Source organism: Tetrahymena thermophila (genome assembly GCF_000189635.1).
Source record: "Tetrahymena thermophila SB210 genomic scaffold scf_8254617, whole genome shotgun sequence".
Taxonomy (NCBI): Eukaryota; Ciliophora; class Oligohymenophorea; order Hymenostomatida; family Tetrahymenidae; genus Tetrahymena; species Tetrahymena thermophila.
Genome location: NW_002476387.1, coordinates 28,470 through 51,363, shown reverse-complemented (window position 1 = coordinate 51,363; position 22,894 = coordinate 28,470). Strand labels below are relative to the sequence as shown.

The 22,894-nt window shown below is 21.5% G+C and overlaps 7 protein-coding genes across 7 annotated transcripts; 5 read left to right on the top strand and 2 right to left on the bottom strand. All coding sequences in view use genetic code 6, as the record gives it.

Moving 5' to 3' along the window:
- The first annotated feature begins 433 nt into the window (after positions 1-433).
- TTHERM_00193300 (hypothetical protein) lies at positions 434-2,989 on the top strand. The gene is made up of 2 exons (XM_001017083.2): positions 434-1,119; positions 1,286-2,989. Exons 1-2 carry the CDS (start codon positions 478-480, stop codon positions 2,798-2,800), a joined length of 2,157 nt encoding a protein of 718 aa, XP_001017083.1. The 5' UTR covers positions 434-477; the 3' UTR covers positions 2,801-2,989.
- A 942-nt stretch (positions 2,990-3,931) lies between these two features.
- Positions 3,932-5,942, bottom strand: TTHERM_00193290 (hypothetical protein; the record flags this gene model as incomplete). Its single annotated transcript, XM_001017082.2, has 2 exons — positions 3,932-5,329; positions 5,382-5,942. The coding sequence occupies 2 exons, from the start codon at positions 5,940-5,942 to the stop codon at positions 3,932-3,934; spliced, it is 1,959 nt and encodes a 652-aa protein (XP_001017082.2).
- A 1,834-nt stretch (positions 5,943-7,776) lies between these two features.
- Positions 7,777-9,745, top strand: TTHERM_00193280 (hypothetical protein; the record flags this gene model as incomplete). The annotated part of the gene is made up of 3 exons (XM_001017081.2): positions 7,777-7,859; positions 7,958-8,030; positions 8,228-9,745. 3 exons carry the CDS (start codon positions 7,777-7,779, stop codon positions 9,743-9,745), a joined length of 1,674 nt encoding a protein of 557 aa, XP_001017081.2.
- Positions 9,746-11,475: 1,730 nt separating this feature from the next.
- On the top strand, positions 11,476-13,005 carry TTHERM_00193270 (FHA domain protein; the record flags this gene model as incomplete). Its single annotated transcript, XM_001017080.1, has 1 exon — positions 11,476-13,005. One exon carries the CDS (start codon positions 11,476-11,478, stop codon positions 13,003-13,005), a length of 1,530 nt encoding a protein of 509 aa, XP_001017080.1.
- A 1,094-nt stretch (positions 13,006-14,099) lies between these two features.
- On the top strand, positions 14,100-16,863 carry TTHERM_00193260 (hypothetical protein; the record flags this gene model as incomplete). The annotated part of the gene is made up of 2 exons (XM_001017079.1): positions 14,100-16,147; positions 16,314-16,863. 2 exons carry the CDS (start codon positions 14,100-14,102, stop codon positions 16,861-16,863), a joined length of 2,598 nt encoding a protein of 865 aa, XP_001017079.1.
- Positions 16,864-17,364: 501 nt separating this feature from the next.
- TTHERM_00193250 (cyclic nucleotide-binding domain protein) lies at positions 17,365-21,110 on the bottom strand (the record flags this gene model as incomplete). Its single annotated transcript, XM_001017078.1, has 7 exons — positions 17,365-19,065; positions 19,124-19,243; positions 19,307-19,417; positions 19,472-19,668; positions 19,973-20,046; positions 20,160-20,848; positions 20,916-21,110. The coding sequence occupies 7 exons, from the start codon at positions 21,108-21,110 to the stop codon at positions 17,365-17,367; spliced, it is 3,087 nt and encodes a 1,028-aa protein (XP_001017078.1).
- Positions 21,111-22,125: 1,015 nt separating this feature from the next.
- On the top strand, positions 22,126-22,594 carry TTHERM_00193240 (hypothetical protein; the record flags this gene model as incomplete). The annotated part of the gene is made up of 2 exons (XM_001017077.1): positions 22,126-22,423; positions 22,473-22,594. The coding sequence occupies 2 exons, from the start codon at positions 22,126-22,128 to the stop codon at positions 22,592-22,594; spliced, it is 420 nt and encodes a 139-aa protein (XP_001017077.1).
- Positions 22,595-22,894: the final 300 nt, after the last annotated feature.

Below are 22,894 nucleotides of genomic sequence, written 5' to 3'. Positions count from 1 at the left end.
TTGTTTTATTTAATTAAATATTTGAAAATAAAAAGTACTAACTTTTACCATAAATTTTAAATAGTTATTTAATATTTTTTGATTGGGAGATATCATATTTTTCGATTGGGGGGATTTAATAAAAACAAATATCTTTTGTCTTCTATATACGAGTCTTCTATTTCATCTTCTTAAATATTCAAGGTAACTAACTATCTATACTATTAGCAATAAGTTATATCTTTTAAAAACATTTATATTCTTCAGTTAAATACTCAAAGGATAGAGATATTTAAGAGAGATAACTAACTCCTTAAATCGTTAAAAGTTAAAAAATATTTTTATCTTTGATTACAATATAAATTTGATATACTTCCTATTTAAAATTAAAAAATTAGACTTGAAATAATTAGTAAAAAAAGCTAAAATAAATACCAGAGAAAAGTGTTCAATTAATATAATAAATTATAAAAAAAGAAAAATAAATAAATATCAAAAATGATATCTAATCAAACTCTGAATATCTCAAACACATCTTTTACTATTTAATAGCTAGAAGATGGTATTAACTAACTTAATAAAGAATATGCTGATATTAGGAATGATTTTTAAATAAATTACAAACCTTAAATAAACTAAACTTTCAAATAATTAGAGTCAAAAATAAAAGATCAGTAATAATATTAAATCTATGATCCTTATGCATTGAGAAATTAAAATATCGTTCTTTTTGATAAAATTAATAAGAACAAAACAAAAATGAATACTGTACTTTAAATATAAGAAAGAGCTAAAAAATATCTAAATGATTGCACAAAAACTAATTAAATGCTTAATTCTAAATTGTAGGAACTCTAAAATTAGCTGCAAAGAGCGTAATACAATCATCAGTCAGCTAATTAATTATTTGAAAAGCAAAAAAAATCTATTGAGGAATAATGTTGCTCATATAAGAGGGATGAAGAGTATGTAAGAATCTAAAATTTAATAACCAAATTAAATGAATAAAGTTAAATAGCAGCTCGAGACTGTGAATTAGCTAACACATACATTCGAAATGGAAATTAAAACATAGAAAATTTAAAAATTGAAAAAGAAGAAACAGTAAGGATGAGAAAAGAACTTGATTTAGAAAAAGAAGTACATTTATTTTATTTTCTTTTTACTTTAAAGAATTTTTATTAATCACAAAAATTATTTTTAAATATTTAAACTATTTATTACTTATTAAGTAATGTATTTTGATAAAGAAATTTAACCATTTTTTATTTATTAAATTCTTACTTAAGTAATTTTTGTAAAATAGGAGATTAATAACAAGATTAATGAACTCAAACAATTAAAAATTAATGGTTAAAAATAAAAAGAAAGTTAGATTAAGTTTCTTTAAGAATAAATAAAAGATTTAGAAAGTAACAAATAAGAATTTAATAAACCAACTTTAGTTTATTATCTTTTTGATGAAAATGATCTGAGTCCTTTAGAAGATAATTATATGAAATATTGTAATTAGGCTAGGATCAAATCAAATAATTTTAATTACAGCTCAGGTAAAGGTAAATTGTTTGGTAGTTATTCTTTCACAAAATGTTTAGAAACAATAACAGAACAATTAGAAAAAATTAAAGTAAGTTAAACATAAAATAATGCCTAGATTTTAATTAAACTTATTGTAAATTCAGTAACATACTAAAGTTATTAAAGTCACGAATAAAAAATAAATCTATTAATAGAAAAAGTTACCTAAATAATAAAATCTGGATACGAATTAAAGATACACATCTTTGATAAGAATTGTGTAGATAAGATGTGCTTCTACTACTTATATACAAAATTAGAAAAAATTACTAATGTGATTTATTAAAATTTACTAACTTGCACAAATTAAGAAGGCTTAGAGAGTAATCGTTATCCATATGATGTTGACAGAAAGAAGAAATTTCAAATAATGAATCTTAATTTGAAACTAGAATAATTAGTAACCGATTCTCAAGAGTAGTCAAAGTAATTAGATGCTTAAATAAGTATGCTAAATCAGTAGCTTTTTGAAAAAGACAATTAGCAGTTAGAAATTCAATAAAAATTAAAAAACAATTAATAAAGGATAAGCGAATTAGAGTAATAAGTTTTTTAAAATTAAATTGAATTAGAAAATAAGCAGACTATCTTGTCTTTGAAATAAAGAGACATAACTACATAAACTAAAAATTTGACAACTTTGGAGAGCACACTTAAAACATTCGAATAGAAAAGATATATATCTTCCTATTAAGATCAATTAGACAAGGCTTTTAATGAATGTGAAGATTTAAAAAGTTAAATATCAAGCTTAGAAATGGCTTAAAAGAATAATGAAAAATAAACTGAAAATTTTAAAGATCTAATTAAAAAATTAGATAATTTCTATCAAGGCATTCAATAAGAAATATTAGTTCTTTATTCTTTTGTATACTAATTCTCTGGAGAGAATGATCTATTACTTCTAATGTTTGCATTAAGTTTTGACTGTTAAATCCTATTTATAGATGAGGATTAAGAGAAAAGTATACAAAAAGTTTTTGGCCTAACCGAGTAAACGGCAAAAACACTTCTTGAGTATATTTAAGTAAAAGTTGAGAGATTAGAATCAAATAAAATAGATATTATTTTAATTCCAAACCACAAAGAAGAAATAAAATTAGAGAAGCTAAATGACATAATTAATTTAGTGTAGAATAAAATTACTGAAAGAGCAAAAGAAATTATTTTAAAAGTTGCAATTTTAAATACAAAAGAATTAATGATTCAATCCTTAGAAAAAAATATAAGAAGAACAAATTGATAAATTATTTGCTAAAAATATATTTTTTCTTCTTTGCTAATTGCTTATTTGGTGCATAAAGGTTATAAAAATATGTCATATCAATTTTTATGTATGTATATATGTATTTATATTGAATCATCAGTAATTCTATTATGAAATTTAATAAATTCTAATATAAAAATAAATTTATAAAAATCAAATAAACATTCATAGATTCTATTAATAACTTAATTAGAAAAGATTTTCAAAACATAAAAATAAAGATTCTTAATTTTATTTTTCTATTTTTCATATTTCCCTTTTTTTATAGCATTTTACATATTAGATTAATTGATTAAAAAAATTATGTATAAGCTATCCATCTATTTCATATTTAAAAGGTATAATTATTTTTCTTCAAGTAAGCTGATCCTTTATGAATCTATTAAATAAAGAAAAGTTATAGGTAAAATTAGACAAAGCTTAGATATAAATTTCATAGAAGTATTATACATTTTGTTTTAAAAATCTTAAAAAAAACTTTTTATAATTTACTATAGTAAACTATTATCGATTTTTTTACTAATATTTATGCCTTTTATTTGCATTTTAAAATATAAAATTGTATTTTATTAATTTTTGCTATCAAAGTTTAAAAATTTTAATTATATGTGTTTTAATAATATTAAATAAAGCAAATAGTAATTTAGCATGAAATTCAAAATAATAGGAATATATATCTTATAGAAATTAATACCAATTAATCACTAATGATTAAAAATTCTTAAAAACTTTTAATATTTTAAATTTATTTAAATTATTATAAAATAGAAACAAATTACATGAATATCTATAAAATACTATTATATAAATTTATTTAATATTATATTAATTTCTATTAGAAAGATAAATAGTTAGTTAATTATAGGTGTAAACTATCACTATTTATCTCTCTATTACAAAAGAAAAAATCTGCAATTATAAATATTTCAAATACTAAATAGTTTTTATTAAAAATAATAAATAATAACTCAAACTTAATTACATAAAATAAGGATAATAATTTAAAAAATAAAATATTTTATTATTTATTGTTTATAAACCACAAATACTAAATATAAATAAGTCTATTTTTGAGTATGTGTTCAATCTAATTTATAAATGTTTTAATCAATTTTTAGATCCGCATTCTATTGCAAGAGTTTTGTATTATTTAAGTGCTTTTATGAAACTCTAATCTCTTTTCAACAATTAATTAAATGAGGCTTAAATTGCATATTTTTTTTTTTCCAATAAAGCAAAATTATTTGCATTTTTCAAAGCAAACACAACATCTTTAATAATATTTATTTAATCTGAATTATCTGTTTCAAATTCATGTTTGATATCTTCTAATTCTTCTTAAATTTCTTCAAAGTCTGTATTCATTTCTTTCAAATCATTTTCACATTCTTTGATTTCTTCTTGAATTTCCTATTTTTTTTAACTATCTACTTCCTCCTTCAAATCATCATTTAAATTTGTAATAATCTTTTGTTTTTTTCTTATTTTTTCAAGAAAAATTTTATTTCTATTTTCAAGTTTTCTTAAATTATTAGGTACTCTTATAATTTCAGGGATAATATCATTCACAAAATATTAATCTTATTCTTTCTTGCTTAAATCAACGAAATTTTTAATTATTTTATAAAAAGAAATAGATCTGATTACATGATCATAAAAAGCTTCTTATTTTTCCTCTTTACACTTTTATTCAATAGAACTATTTATTATGAATAAAATCTTTTTGATGGAACTAAAAGAATCTACTTGATTTATGCTTTGATCTATTTATTTGAATCGTGTAAACACATCATGCTAGTATAATAAATTGTTTGATTCCTCTCGATACATTTCAAAATTTTTTTATGATTCTTGAAAAGCTTAGTTTTGGAATGATAACTATTTAATTAAACTTAATATATCTTAAATAAGATTAATGTAATAAAAATATATGTCTTTGACAGTATCATAAAAACAATTAAATTTTTTAAAATGTTGATAATTTTAAAAACCAAGTTAGATATAAGTTTTTTCCTGTTTTAGTTGTTGATCTTAGATTTTTTTATTTGCTTCCTTAATTTTTTATTAAATTTCATTAATATTCGTTTAGTAAGCATCTTGTATAGACTTTAACTTTTTGGAAAGCTCTTCTTCTATATCTGTTTATTCAAGTCTCCAAGTCAATTGTATAATTTTATTTAAGAAATCAAGCTTTATAAATCCTATTTGTGTTCTTAATTCTTCTATTTTAGAATTTTAAGACTCTTTTTTTATTATCAAATCATTTATTTATATCTTTTAATTTTATACTTCTTATTAAAAGGTTTGCTATAGTTATTAAGTATTTGAATCACCAACTCCATTGATTTTTTTCTGCATATTTTCTTCAAGTTTTTTTATTTTTAATTGAATTTCATAAATATCTTTTTTAAAAAGCTATTATTGTGTCAAATGTGTCTAAATAATTGCATTTTTCTAGGTGATTTACAAACTGGCTTCTTAATAATGTTTTAAAACCTATTTTTGCTGTTAATAAAAAATAAAAATTTTAGATAAGAAATAATAAAAAAAAAATTACTTCTAAGTCACTTTGTTGAATTTCATATTCTAATTCTTCTTTGTAATCTTCTAATTTGCTTTTTAAATTACTTAATTATTAACCATAACATGTAGAAAAATATTCTTTAATGAAATCGCTAACTTTATCCATATTAAATAAAGTTTATTGTAAGTTTTAGCCATCAAATTTACATTATTCTAAATTATTTGAAATTTCATTCAATTTTTAGAAATTATCTCCAAGGTTTTCTTATTCGATATTATAAGTGAGCTAGATTAAATTATTAATATGGTTATTTAAATCCATATGTACTTTATTGTAGTCATCTATAATATCTTAAATAGAATTTTACAGACAATTATACTTCTAAGGGAAGTCTAAAAGTTCGTAAACAATATGTTTTAATTTCTTAATATCGTCTACATACTTTTATTAATTATGGTCATCTTAATCAGTGGCTGTAGGTTGGGGGATAAACTTCAAAATATTATTAAGTGTATCTTGATATCCCAAAAAATCGTCATATTTATTTACTATTGAACTTATAATTGACTCTACTTTTATGTATTATTATTTCATAATTAATCATTAAAGCTTATTTTTAAGATTCTGTAAATAAACTAGTAGAGACATCATATTGAATACAGTTTACATAAGGAGCCTCATCCTTTAAGTTTGGTTAGCTAATTAATTAATCACCCATTTCCATTTTTTTTCTTCTTCTTCTTTTTTTGTTTTTAGTTATTTTAATAATATTTATTTGTTATTTAGATAATAATAAATCTTTTTTTAAAATAAAAATTTCTTTAATATCTACCCCATAATTTTTGATAATACTGTAGTAAAATTAATTATTTTTAAAATATAGTTCTTTGTTTTAAATTTATCAAACGATTCTCAAAAAATAAGTATCTACTCATTTTGTTAGGTCTACCCTATATTAATCTGTCAATTAATGAATTAGATCAAGTTTTAATTAATGTAAGAATTTATAAAAGATTTTTGATATTAGAATAATTGATTATTTAGAATATTAGGATTGTAATAAATAAGAAAATATGTAAATTCTTATGCAGTATTTCCTACGTAAAATAAATAAAAATATTGAATTTTAGATGCCTTATTTATTTAATTTAGTTTTAAATAATATTACACTTAGATCATTCATTTTTTCATAAATAAAATTGTAATAATCCTATACATTTATATAAAACTTATACATATAATAGAATTTAATACTTGAAGTTCATTTATCTTGCTATAAGTGAATATGAAAGAGAGGTGTATTAATAAATTTTTCTTTATTAATCAGTCATATAATAAATTCAGTCAATTTTCAATTAATGTAAAAATTTAGATATTTTTTTTGATATTAGAATATTAGATTGTTAGAATATTATGTGATTGTAACAAAAAAGACAATATCTAAACTCTTACACAATATCTCCTTCATAAAATATTTAAATTTTAGATGACTTATTTAACTTTAAATAATATTACACTAAGATGATAAATATTTTCATTAATAAAATTATAAAAGTCATCTCTTCGATTTCAGTTTTTATAACACTGACATAAAAAATAATTATTTTATTTAAATCTATAAAATCATATCAAACTTTTGCATGCAATTGAAATTACTATTTCGAGTTCATTTTTCTTGCTGTTAATGAATATGAGAAAGGGCTGTAATTGTAAATTTTTTTAAAATTAATTAAGTAAAAGCAAATATCTACCTCTATTGGTACTTCAAATAATAAATTAGATAAAACTTTAAAGTACAAATAATAAAAGAATATTATTAGAATATTTGAAAAGCTTTTATTTATCTTATTCAATTAAATAACCAAAGAATAGATATATATTTAAGAAAGATAATTAACTATTTAAATCTTTATAAATAAATACTTTATTTATCTTTGATTTCGATCTAAATTTGATATACTTCTAATTTAAAATTAAAAAGTTAGACTTTGGTAAAAATAAGAATTAATTACTAAAAAAGAAAAATAAATAAATATCAAAAATTATGCCTAATCAAACTCATAATATCTCAAATACATCTTTTACTATTTAATACCCAGAAGATGGTATTAATTAACTTAATAAACAGTACACTGATATTTGGAATGGCTTTTAACAATTATATAAGCCTTAAATAAACTTAATTTTCAAGTAATTAGAATTAAAAATTTAAGATCAGTAATAACATAATTTATATGATCCTTATTAATTGAGAAATTAAAATAACATTCTTTTTGATAAATTAATGATAATAAAAGAAAACTGATAACTATACTTTAAATTTATGAATAAGCTAAAAAATACTTAAATTATTACACAAATATTAATACAATTCTTAATTCTAATTTAAATTAACTCTAAAATTAGCTGAAAAGTTCACAATCAAATTATGAGTTAGCTCATTAATAATTTGAACAGCAAAAATAATTTGTTGAGAAATAATGTTGCTAATATAAAAAGGATTAAGACTATGTAAAAATCTAAAATTTAATAGCAGATTTAAATGAATAAATTTAAAAAGTAATTCAAAATATTTAATAAGCTAGCACGAATATTCTAAATAAATATAGAAATTTAGAAATTTTAAATATTGAAAAAGAAGAAACAGCTAGGAAGATAAAAGAATTTGATTCAGAAAAAGATGTATGTAGATTTATTTGTTTATTTACTTTCCTTTTTACTTTAAAAAATTTTAAATATTTAATTAATCATAAAATTATTTTTAAATATTTAAATTATTTGTTATTTATTAATAAATAAATATAATTTGTTAATGTCATTCATTTTAACCATGTTTTTATTTTATTAAATTATTACTTAAATCATTTTTGTAAAAATAGGATATTAGCAAGAATCTTTATGAGTTGAAATAATAAAAAATTTAATGCTCAGCTTAAAATTAAAATTAGATTGGGTAACTATAATAATAAATAAAATATTTAGAAAGTGAAATATAAAATTCTAATAAACCTACTTCTGTTTATTTTCTTTTTGATTAAAATGATATGAGTATTTTAGAAACAAACTATAAAAATTATTGTTAATAAGCTAAAATCAAATCAAATATTCTTTATTACAGTTCAAGTTCAAATAAAGGATTTTTTACTGTATACTCTTTCACAAAATGTTTAGAAACAATTACAGAATAATTATAATTAATTTATACAAGTTAAAAATAAAATAATTCCAAAATTTAAATTAAACTTATTGTAAATTCACAACAATACTAAAGTTATTAAAATTACGAATAAAAAATAAATCTATTAATAGAAAAAGTTACCTAAATAATAAGATCTGGATATGAATTAAAGATACACATCTTTGATAAGAATTGCGGAGATTAGATTTGCTTCTACCATTTATATACCTAATTAGAAAAAGTTGCTAATGTGATTTATTAAAATTTAATAACTTGCACAAATAAAGAAGGCTTAGAGAGTGATCATTAGCAATATGATGTTGAAAAAAAGTAGAAATCCCAAATAATTTAACTAAATAATAATTTAGAGAAATTATTAACCAGTTCTCAAGAATAATCAAAGTTATAAGATCCTTAAATAAGTATGTTACAAAAGTAGCTTATTAAAAAAGAGAATGAGCAGTAAGTATTTATTTAAAAATAAAAAAACAATTAATAAAAGATAAATGAATTAGGGTAATAAGTTTTAAATAATTAAATGGAATTAAATAATTTACAGAGTACCTTAACTTTGAAATAAAATGATTTAAGTACTTAAAATAAAAATTAGGCAACTTTGGAGAACATGCTTAAAACTGAGGAATAGAAAAAATATATATCTTCCTATTAAGATCAATTAAAGAAGATAATTTAGGAATGCGAAGATTTAAAAAAGTAAATATCAAGCTTAGAAATGACTTAAAAAAAACAAAAAACATTAACTGAGACTTTAGAAGATCTAATTTAAAAATTAGGTAAGTTCTATCAAGGCATTCAATTAGAAATATTAGTTCTTTATTCTTTTGTATACTAATTCTCTGGAGAGGATGATCTATTACTTCTAATGTTTGCATTAAGTTTTGATTCTAAAACATAGTATATAGATGTGGATTATGAAAAAAATTTACAAAAAGTTTTTGGCTTAGACTAAAGAAATTCTTAAATATTTCTTGAGTATATATAAGTATAAGTTGAGAGATTAGGATCAAATTAAATAAATATTATTTTCAAACCAAACCACAAAGATGAAATAAATATAGGAAAGCTAAATGAAATAATAAGTTATGTGTAGCCAAAAATTACTGAAACAGCAAAACAAAATATTTTAAAACTCACAATTTTAAATACAAAAGAATTAATGATTCAATTTTAAAAATAAAATATAAAAAGGACAAATTGATTAATTCTTTGCTAAAAATATATTTTTTCATATATGTTTACTTGTTTTTTTGAAGCATAAAGATTACAATCTAAATTTTCAGAAAATAAAACAAAATTATAGAGAAAATTAATATATTTTTATAATTTATATCAATTTCATTAACCTTGACTCATTCAACTTACAACTTATAATTAATAATAATATTAGAGATATTACTAATTATTATTTAACTGTGATATGATTTATTTATTTATTTTAGGTTTTTAAATAAGTTTTTTAACTAAATTTTATCTAATTTAGAAATAAAATTATGTCATTTCATATCTAAAAATATTATTAATCTTAACTTAATATTATCCTGTTGAATAGTTTTGAAAGAAAATAAAATATAATGGGATTTTCTCAATCTATTAAAGTTAAAAAATTTACATTATAGAGTGTCTTAATAATACTAAATAAAAATAATAGTAATCTATATAGTATATAATTTAAAACAATATGGAAGTAAATATCTTGTAGAAATTAATACCAATTAAAATCATTAACAATTATAAATTCTAACAAATGTTTAATTTATTAATATTTTTTATTTTATAAAACATTCTTTAAAAATATGGAAATAACGGTGTGCATTAATCATAATTTAGTATTTTTAATGAGGATAAATATTAGTTAATAGAGAAATTTAATTGGAATAATTTATTAATAAAGTTAGAAAATTTATAATTCTAGAAAAAAGAATATTTTAAGATCAAATGAAATAAATATGTATTAAATTTAAAGATAGAAATTAAATATTTCTTTTGCATAGACCTAACCTAACACATAATTTTACACATTTTATTTAATATACCTATTTTAAATTATATAGAGTATAAAGATTTTAAAATTAGCCATTATTTTTCATTACATTTCGTTAGTACTAATGTTAACTTTTGCAAGAAAAACATCTATTTAAATATTTAAATAACTGTTCTTAAATTAAAAAAAAATTATTAGATTTAGATCATCTTAATTGATTTTATAACTTATTATTGTTAGAAGTATTTAATCATTTAACAGAATTAATAATTAATTATATATTTAAATGATATAATTGTATTTTAAGGAAAGTTATTGCCAATAACCAAAATATCGGACAGCGATTTAATTATATTTCATAATTATTTAATATTACCAAAACTAACTATAATTATATAATTATAAAGTATTTACATTCCCAATACTGATGAAAATATTAAATAATTTTATTAATAAACCAAAAATACTTACTCAGCTTTTTATTTATATTCCTACATTAATTTTTTAGAGTTTAGGAAATTAGAGATTAAATCAAGAAATTAACTTGTTATAATTTTAATAGTAGTTAGTTTATGGTAAAATTTAATAAAATATTTATCAAAAAAAGCAGAAAAAAATATAATTGTATATTTTCTTCTTTGCTTTAAAAGGAAAATGTTGTATTAGTTAGCTAGTAATAATAAAAATTGATGAAAAAGTATAAAGAATTTGAATATGTTTATGTTTGCTTGTATGCTTGTAATTTAATGTAATAATTGAATATCCTTAATTTAAATGTTTTTTTAGATAATCTAAAATATCAAATAATTTTTAATTTGTTAATAAAAAATAATCAATTCTCAAAAAAAATATAAGTATAAGATTGATAGCAAAAAAGGAACTCAAATTAATTTATTAGCTTTTTTTAATTTCAATTATACTGAGTAGTAATCTATATAGCATATCAAATGAAAGTAGTAACTCGGAAGAATGAAAGTTCTTAAGGATTTTCTTCAACTGGTTACGAATCTTTTTCAATTACGAATAGTACTCCAGGTTAAAATAAACATGATTTATTGTATTTATTTAAAAAACTTAACGCTAATCAAAAATATATTGATATTCTGATTGCCAACAATTATAAATATGATGATTTTGAAAAGCTCTCCGAGGAGGAGTTCGCTTAAAAATTCTTTCCTGAAAATAAAGAGGAGCTTGAGAAGTTAGAAGAAATATTTATAAAACTAAAAAGCGAAACACTTCCCGAGAGCTGTGAGATGGAGAGAGTCATCTCAGTGAGTAATTCTGGAATCGATGATGATCATAGCTAAAACTATAGTAATAACTTTAATATGTATTAGTAATTTGGGTAATTTAATTTTAATTAGCAGCTCAAAAGCTCAAGCAACAACATAAAAAATGGAAGCTATAATATAAAGCAAAGCTCACTCTTAAATGGGTTAAATAATTTAGGTAATTTTAACGAGTATTCGCAATATTAATTTGAACCTGTAAATAGTAATAATAACAACAACCACAACAACTAAAGAGATTAAAGTTTAGCATTACCTCAAAGTGTTGCTAATTTATCATAGACTAAATTTTATAATGTAAAGCAGCTACCTTACAACCCTTTCGAATTTAGCACCACCACATACATAACATCTTCTATTACTTCTTCTCCTTAAAGAGATTTTATGCATACTTCTTCAAACTCTAAAATAAACCCTTCCATGGCGAATGCCGTCCTCAATAAATTAAATTAAATTGCAGATGTAATCTACAAAAATAATACAATGTTTATTGATGACATTTCTTTTAAAAATAACATCTTAAAATCTCACATGTTTTTGAGGATAAGCGAAAAGTCAAACCCTGAAAAGTATATTACCAAATACAGTAGAATCCTGTACTTTGGAGATCAAATTAAAATAGGAAGACATTCATAAAGCGACATAGTATTGAATTCTGATTAGGTTTCCCGTAACCATGCAATTATACATGCTATAGATGATAAGTATTATGTTAAAGACCTAGGAAGCTCTTCAGGTACATATGTAAAACTGAAGGCAGATTAGTAGTATCAAGTAGTTCCAAGTTCTATATTTAGGTGTGGAATTACTGAATTTAAAATTACAAGAATGATTCTTGAAGAGGATATGGCAAAAGTTTAAATTTAAATTATTATGGGAAATAAAAAAAACACAGTTTTTGATTTTGATGTTTCAATAAAGCAATCAAAAACTTGTGTAATAGGAACTAACATACAATGCGAAATTAGTGCAATTGATAATATTATGGAAAAATTTCATGCTTCTCTCAGCTTCAAGAAAGGTTCTGTTTATTTGACAGATCTTACATCTGCATCAGGCACTTGGATTCGCTTATCCCATTAGGGTAAGGAAAGTGAAGACGTTTAATTACTGGATGGTCAAATAATTTCTATTTCCCCATACCTAATCACAGGATTTATACATAGCAATTCTAAAGTAGCGTGATTAATTAATTAGATTACGAAAAACTTTAAATTAGTAAATTAAAAAGAAAAAAATAGGTTTTAAAGATCAATTAAAAGTATCATTTTAATACTCAAATTGCATTAAATATTTTAAAGATCTAATCAGATTTTAAAAAATAATTCTCAAAAAATAAAATCAACAACAAAAAAAACACCCATGAAATATAGATAAGTCTTTGAAACATAGGCAAATCAATGTATAATAAATAAACAAGCGATATTGAATTAATTTCAAAGTAAATCAATCAATTAACCTATTTATCTATCTATCCAGCCAAAAAACTAATACTAAATAAATAAATAATATAGAATCCCTTAACATTAAAAAAAGATAATATATTTTAAATAAATTTCTAAAAATAAATAACTTCTCTCAAAAAATCTTAATCTTCAACTAAAAATATACGCTTTTGTTTTATTGTTTTTTAAATATTTATAAATCTCAATAAGTCTATTAATCAATCAATTAATTAGTCAGTCAGTGAATTAGTTTATGTATTTATTTTTTATGTTTATTTTTTAATTTTTAAATATTTTTTATAAAAAATATATTGTGGTTTTGAAAATAAATAAAATCTTATTTTTCTGTTTACAATTTAGCAGCATACATGTGTTTGCTCGTTTGTTTAAATTAAACTAAATTTTAAAATAATTAAATAAATAAATAAATAAATTTTGAGCTAAATCATATAGAAAAGTTTAGAAAAACAATCTCTTTTATCAGTATTCTAATAATTTGATGAAAAGAATGTTAAGGTTTTTTTTAAAATTTTTGATTTAAAAAATTAATATAAATTAAATATCCTTACTTGCAATTGAATTGACTTCAATTTAGATTGTTTTCTATTCATTCGTTTATTGTTTAATTTATTAAATAATTATGAAATTTAATATTTTCCAATTAAATATAGACTAATTCTTAGATCTATCTGCTTTGCTTTGTTAATTAATTATTTAATAAATTGATTGCAAAAAATTAAAAATCATATTTGAAGAACATAGCAATTTTTTTCGTAACAAAAAGCAAGGATAAACTTTAGTTATAAATCTCTATCTATTAAGCATTAGGACCTCATGAAGGTTAACAGGAATTTACTCCAAAAGCTAAAGGAAAAAAATATTAATTTAGATATTGACAAATTTTCAAAGTAGCTAAGAACTTAAAGCAATGCCCCGACACAAGTTTCTAGCTCAGAAGTAGATTCCATGGACTCTTCCTTTATGATGCAATCAATTAATATTACTCCTGGAGCAGCTGCTTTAAATTCTAACATTAGAATTAGGCCCATAAGCGCTAAAAGAGAAGAAAGTGGTGATATTTTAGCATAGAGTTAGATGGGGTTTTCAAAGACTTAAAGCACCTTCGTTAAAAAAGACAGTAAAAAACAAATATTGTCTAATAATTCTTAGTATCAGCAATTAATAGAAATGAGGTTAAACTAATAGTCAAGTCAAAGCAGCAGAAGTTCTGCAAGTCAGACTAATAGGTTAAAAGGAAATGATAGTTAAAGTTAATTAAAAAATTAAGCAAATAGCCAGAATGGGAATAATATAATGGTTAAAACTATGACTTAATCATTTTATAAAAGCACGAAACCTGATCCTAAGAAAGATAACGGAACAAAAGAAACATAGTAATATAAACCACCTCTTCCTGCTAATAATGAATCAAGTTTACTGAGATAAAGCTCAATAAGAGATAGATAAGGTAGTGCAGAGCCGATGAGAGTTAGTATATATAAAGATAGTGAATAGAATAGAATTAGGGAATAGCTTTTAAATTACAGCGGAAGTGAACAACTAAGCGATTTCGTTTAGGATGATGAAGATAATTTAATTTATGAAGATCAACCAAATCAATTGCTTAAAAAGACATCTTCACAAAAAAAGAGCATTGACGCGAGTGAATAGGAATATGAAAATGACAATTAAATGATTAGCTTCAATAAGGAAAGGGGGAGGAGTAAAGACAGTAAAGAAGAAAAACTGAAGAAAATGTCATCAACGAAAATATAAAACAGTAGAGATAACTCTGAGGAGTAGTTCGACAGCTAGTAAAAATTAGATGAATTACTTTAGGAATATGATAGAAAGAATAATGATGATAATAATTCGGAAGCAAATTCTTTTGATGATGAGTTAATGATTTAAGTGTAATAATAATTCATTTCAGAAACTATTACAGCCGAACTGATTGAAAAAATAACTGGTGCAAAATAAGAAGACTTTGATAAAATTAGGCGCATAGCAATTCGTCATGATTGTGAATAGGACTCACTTTAGGTTTTAGGTGAAATGTGTCCAAATATTAGCGAATTAAATATAAACGATTCAATTGCTAACACTTTGAGAGATATTGGAACGAGCATGAGAAATCTTAAAATATTAATGGTCTCTCGAGTTCGTTTGCAAGATCTTTCCGGTTTAAATGCATTTCCACTTCTTTAGGAACTTTATGCTTCTTACAACTAAATTAAAAATTTAAATGATTTGTATTTTAATGAGAATATAGAAGTTTTAGACCTTGAGGGAAATGAAATTACTGACAATGATTCAATTGAAGTAATTGAGACTATGTCTAAGGTGAAAATTCTTAATTTAATATAAAATCCTATAAGTAAGAAGGAGGATTATAGACAGCTTATTCGCTAAAAATTACCTTAATTGTAGATTTTAGATGATATACCTATTGAATAAAACGTGGCTGAATAATCAACTTCTAAAACAGGTCTTAGAAGACGCCTTCTCCCTTCTTCAAAAGCTTAGTAAAAAAATGAAGAGGAGGAAGAAGAAGATTTATATGAAGCATTAAAGAAGCTGAACTGGAATGGAGAAAAATTTTTATCTGATGATGTTATAAAAGAGTTAGATCAAGAATTAAAATAGGAGCTTCCTGAAGAAGAGCTTCTAATCTACTCAGTTAAAAAAACTATGACTAAAGGAAATAAAAAATTAACTATAGATGAAAATAATCAGTATGTATCTATGAAAAATAGCAACATTTTTGGTTAAACCATCAATAACGATTTTAATTCCACCTCTTCTAATTTTAGAAGACCATAAACTGCTTCAATTCCTTCGAAAAATTCTAATACAAATTCCACCAATCCATTTGCAGCAAAGTAAAAAAAAATAAAATAAAATTTTAAATTTTAATTAATTGAAAAAAAATATTTTGGAATGATTTTTGGATTGTTTTTTCAAAAATATTTTTTCTCAATTTTGATTATTTATCAACATTTATGATTATTTTTAAATGATTTTTAAATTTGATCTTTATTAAATTAGATAAACTTTACCTGACTCATTAAGCAGTTTAGTCGAAGGTACTGACCAAGCATTTTATGGTAATCCTCTAAAAGCTTTAAAACATAAAAGAAAAAATGAATTTCTAACAACAAAAAAGAATGATAATATAGACTAAGAAACCGTTACATAGATGGCAATACCTAAAAATATAGTAAATCTTTTAGATTAGTTCAAACAAGAAACTAATGATGAGGGTATGAATAAACTTAAAGAAGAACTTAAATTTTATGACTTTATGGTTGAGTAATAAATTAACTTACAAAAAAAGAAGTCTTTAGGAGATGCAATCAACTAAAATCAAAACGAAGTAGTTGCAGATTCAAATGTTTAAAAAGTCAAAGTTATGTTTAAAAGACCATAAGTAAAATTAAGAACTACTTCTTCATAAGCTTAAAACGAAACAAAAAATTTGTAATCAGATCAACAATTTAATATTTAACAATAATTTAAAGATCTGTAAGTAAAGTCTAGACTACCTGTAAGACCTACTCTTATGCAGAATAAATTATTAGAAAATGCAGGTAAATGATAACGAACCTAAAAAAATATAGTTATAAAATATAAATATATAACTCTTTTAATTAATAAAAAATAAAACAAAAATTTAATGAGATATAAAATTTAGTCAATGATTCATTCATTAAATTTTTCATATCAAACTAAATTTTAAACAAACTTATATTAATATTTAATCGACCATTTTATATTTTTCTATCTATCTACTTATCTCAATAGTTTATATTTGTCTTTATTCTATCATTTTATTAAGTAAAATGTTCAACTTTATTTTTCTTTAAACATTTAATTTCATATAAAATTAATATTTTTTACTCATAAATGTCAAAATTTTAATTAAGTTTGGTACAAAAGGAAGGAGTTTTATTTTAAATAAAACACAAAATTTTAATTATTATTTTTTTATATAAAATTATTATTTAATATTTTTAAATTAAATTATACATCATTTAGTGAACATTTATTATTTATTGATTTGTAGTAATTTTAAAGGGATTTCAAAAATTTAGTAAATTCACTTTTTAGGTTCTTCTATTTTGTTTGGTTTAGTGAATATTTGTTGTAGTATATTAGGATTATGACTTATGTCAATAAATTTATTTTAAAAGTTGTAGTTTTGTTATGCTAATTTTTTAAGATCAAAAACGTGATTTTCTTCTAATAAACTTGATTAGGATACATTTTTCCTTCTAAACAAGTCTTATTTATCTTTAGTTTGAATATCGCTTTTTATCTTCTTTTCGATGAGCTCTTGTTTCAAATTTTTTAGTGTTTCAATAATGCTGATACTATTTTGAGATTTATTTCTTTTAATAGGAGTTTTAATTTCACTCAAGTTGGATTATATCATCTTTTAGTTGCCTAAATCAAAACTATTGTTTAATTCTTTCAACGCTGGCTTTTAATCTAAGTTTTTTTAACTCTAAGGTTCGATTGGCATAAAGATATCAATAAAATTAGAGGAATTTTTTCTGATTTTTGGCAATTTCAAAGACTTAAGAATTCTTTGTTGCCTTTCTAAATCATTTATTTACTATTTTAAAGAAATCTAATTGCTTTCTTTTTATTCAGTAGCAAGCTTTGGGTATTTGCTCATAATTCTTTTTTTGAATAAATGCATAGATTAACAAGTAGGTATTATCTAGTTATCAATATCTAATTTTGAAATACATTATGATTCTAAATTAATTTAGCTGTCTTCTTAGCAACTAAGCAAGGATTGTTAAATTCTTTTAGGTACATGCAAAGAGTTGTCAATCAGTTGTCTTAAGAAATCTTAATTTATACTTTATTTTCTAATTGGACTCTCATTTTTATTTACTTTATTATTACTATCTAATATCCTTCTCAGTTTTTTTTGCTAATCTGATGATATACTCTTGTGTTTTTGATCACTAAAGAATTAAAAATCATTTATTTGTTATTCATTTATATCAATTTAGCTTTAAGAAACTTAGGCTTTTTAGTTTGGTAAATCAATATTTGCCATAGAATTTATGGTCTAACAAACTTATTTAGATTCACTATTTCTCTAAATATCAAGTGATAAACCTGAAAGAGGTCTTCTCTATTTAGAAGAATCTGTTTTTAATCTTTAGTCTTCTATAATTGTTGATATGTCTTAATTTTTTAAAAATAAATTTTTAGCACTTGAGTGCTTAATTAGTTTTTCAGATTAAAGAGGGGTATTTTCAGCAGTGGCAAAGCTCATAAATGCATCTGAAATATCTTACTTGCACTTCAAATCATTTTTTAAAGATTTAAGCTAACAATTTTATTTCAATAAAATAATTTGTTAAAGATTCTTATTTTCTTTTAGTGGTTATAAATTTTTAAGTAACTTTTCTTAATTATTTAAATTAGTAGGGTCAAATTAGCTAATTTCAACTTTCAGATGATTATTTTATTAGTTGGTAAAATCACCAATTTAACAACTTTATTAAGTTAAAAGAGAAGAAGGCAAAGATTAGTTGCTTCTTCTTTGAGTTTTTTAATTTTTGTTCTCAAAAATTTGAGAATTTCTTTTTCCTTCTTAAATGTTGTTTCTTAATAGCAATTTATATTTTTGAGATTCTTGTCTTTTGATAAATTCATTCTAATTTTTAGTAAAAGATTCAAGTTTAGATATCAATTAGCTATGCCATTCTTGTTTCATCGCAGACTCTTCAAAAGCGTTCTCTATAGTGTTTCTTCTTTTACTTAATTGCAAGAATTTCTTTTTATAAAAATAAAACAATTATTAATTCTAAATATAAAAAAAGCTCAATTCTTACTTCTTTATTTAAAAATAAAATTTAGCAATTTGAAGAAGAACAAATGGCAGTATATTTTCTTTGAGAAGAATTCACTATATCCTCATGTCCAAACATTTATCCTTGAGCAAGATGACTAACCTTTATTAAATTAATAATCATAATATTAGTATAAAAAATATTTATATTAAAGTAATTATTTACTGGAGCATAAAATATATGTTATTGCTTAGCAAAATCTAATTTTCTCATAAAATGTCTAACATTTTTTAGCTTATCCTATTCATTTTTTGGCAACTGCATTTCTTGATACAACTTTAAAATTAAGATTATAAATCAAATAAAAATAAATAAAACTTAAAAATATACTTTAACTTCGCCTTCCCTTATTAAGTAGATCCCTAAAGAATCTGAACCTTCTTTGTAAATAGTCTAGTTCATTCTAAAAGTTTTCTTTTCCAAATAATAAAACATTTAGTTAATCATCTAATCTGTCCAGTTAGAGAAGAGTGCAATCTATTTAACGAAGTTTATGTTTTACTGTTGTACTACACTGTAATATTACTCTATTAAATAAATAATATTATTATATTAATTTTAGTTTTATTAATGTCATAACAATTCCATTTCATTAATTAAAGCTATTTTAAAGAGGAGATATTTTCAACAAAAAAATGAGAATTTTTAGAAAGAAATTGCCATAAAATAATTTGATGAAATTTGATGCTTTAAAATTAATTTATGCTTTTAATAATACAATTTTTTAAATTAAATGCTTTTTAAATGTTATTTATTTATCAATCATAAAAATTAATTATCATTGTATGTAATTTTAAAATTACAAATAAACTTCAAATGATTTTACTTTACCTAAAAATCTTTTGAAGGCATCCCTTTTGAGTGTAATAAAATGAGTTTCTCCTGAACAAATGGCTGTAGCTGTTCTAATATAGTAAATTTTTATATAAATAAATAAATTAAATTTACTCATATTAAAGATTCAATAAACTAAAACTATAAATTTTTAATATAATTTAATGTAAGCTATAAAGATTACCTTGGAACTGAATCTCTTAGTGCTACTTCTCCAAAAGAAGCTCCTTGTTCTAGCTTTGCTAATATATCAAAATCTGGGTAATTTAATTTTATATACTCTTCATCTGTAATGTCCTCATCGATGTCATATATTAATGAAGTTGTTCTTTTTAAGCTATTATATAAAAACTTTCCTTATTAAACAAAAGTAGGAGGACGCTCTAAGGTCGATTTTCTTTGCAAGGTTTAATTATTTGGATCAAGTATTTAAGAATACATAACAAAACTAGATTTCTTAGATAACCTCCTAGCTAACTTAGATGTATTTGTTTAAACTAAAGGCTATTATTTTTAATTATGCTTTTACTCATTTTCATTTTCCATTTCTTCTTGAATATTTTATTAGTTCTCAGTTCCCTTCTCTTCTTTTTTGGGATTATCTTATTATTTTTTATCTTCATTTCCTATAATATAGACTGATCCTTTCAAGATTATGTAAAACTCTCTACCTATTTCTCCTTAGTTAAAAACAACTTATCTTGGCTAGTATTCATAATGAAGCAACTCTCGATACAAATTAAACATTTATTTTTATGGTATTTCATTCTCTAACTCCTAAAATAATCTTATGTTTTTAAAGGCATTCTAGAGGATCATCAAATCCAGATTGGATTTTGAATTATTTTATTTTTGAATTATATCATAAATAACCTATTGAAAATATAAAGTTTATCACTATGTTATAATAATAATACAAAGGAATTTGTTAAGTTAATACTTGCAGATCATCATCTTGAGAAAAGTCAAAATTCTTTTTGAGATATTTTGCATAAAATTCGTTTTTACTTAACGAGGAGCGCTTTTTACCAAAAGGGTTTGAGGAGGCTTTGTATCCTGAATCTGATTAAGTTAAGAAACTATCCTCTAAACCCCTGTTTTCCTCCTAAATAGTCTTAATATGAAGATTTTTCATATCAACTAGTTTCTACTATATTTCTATTTTTGATAAAATTTATTAAATTATCCACAAATCCTTAAATATAAAATTCTGCAATGATTTTGATCTATCTTTAATTAAATCATAAGACTATATTATGTAAATATAAAATAATAATTGATCATTTGATTCTTTTATTTTATTTTTCTTTATTTGCTTGCCATTCAATTCTTTATTGCTAAAAAAATTTTGTAGAAAATTCATAAATAAGAAGTAATCAATTATACTTCTAACGCATATATAAGACTAATAGTTTTGCATAGTAACTTAAAAAAAATCAAAAATATTGAAATTAGTGGCAGACATAATTAGATAAATATGTTAGAGAAAATATAAATATTATCTCATAGATATACTGAAGTCAAATTAATATTTTTTATCCTGATATGAGTTAATTTAGTTCATTAAAACCTAATTTAACGTTTCTTGCTCATATAATTTATATAGAAAGGTTTTAATCAAGCTAGTTAAAATTTATTTAAAAGATATTCCATTTTTTTATTTTTATATAAAAAACTCCATTAAATTTATTATTAAAGATAAATGGTTAGATCTTATTTAATAAATTTGAAGGAATAATAAAAGTAACTTATTCTTATTTGAAAACTAAAATCCTACTTAATATAAAATTTTTATTTAAACTATTACAATTTACTTTTAATATTTAATAATTAGATAAAAGAAAATTATTTTTAACAAAAAATTCAATTTTTTCTATATTTAATTTTCTTAATTTTTAATCTAGAATAATTTTTTAGAAAAAAATAAATAGTTAAACAAAAATATTTATGAAGATTCTATAAATTTAAAGCTAATTAAATTGCATTCAAAGAATAAAGTTAGAATTTTTTATTTTTTTTTGATAGAGTATAAATTTGAAAAATTTTTGTTAAATTTTATCAATATTAAAAACTAAATTTGCGATCAAAATCCTACAAAAGTATTATTTGATTACTGGAAAAACTACTAACTAAATTTAATTAATAAAGCCATGGAGGAAGTACAAGAAAAGATTTAAAACCTCGAAATTGAGGACAAGTAAGAAGAATAATAAAACTCTGAACAATAGACTAAGCTAACACCTAACTAGTTGAAGAAACTAAAGTAAAAATAGAAAAAGGCTCAGAAAAAAGAATAGGAAAAGTAGGAATAGGAAGAAAAATAATAGGAAGTTTAAGATGAAAATAATAAAAGTGATTAAAAACAGGACTCTTTTGAGTAAGAACTTTAATGGTGTATTAAATAATTAAAGTTAGGTTTAGTGAACAATAACTTAGATAAGGATTAAAGTAAAAATTTAATTTTTTTAACTTATTTAACTTTCATTTTTAAAATTAGTTAAGGAGTCAACTAAAGTTATTAGTAAATTAGAGTCAAATACAGTACTTTTGGTAGAAAAGAGACATTTAATGAGAGTTATTTTTGGAGATTATAGAAAATTAATGAAAATGATAAAATGAGATATTATTTTTTGAATGTGTATATTTATTTATATGTTAAAATATTTAATTTTTAAAACTCAATAAGAGTATAGTATGTCAATTGAAAAATATTTATATTTGGTTTATTTAGAAGAGTTTATCATGTTTTTATTTGGAGTTTTTAGAAAATTTATTTAAAATTTTAAAAAGAAAAAAAAATTAGGTAGATTAACTAATAAATTATTAATTGAATCTATAAAAAGAAGATGATCTTTTTATCTTTCCAGTATTAAATGCTTGGTTAAAAAAAATAAAATGGTTTTAATGAAATAAAGGAAT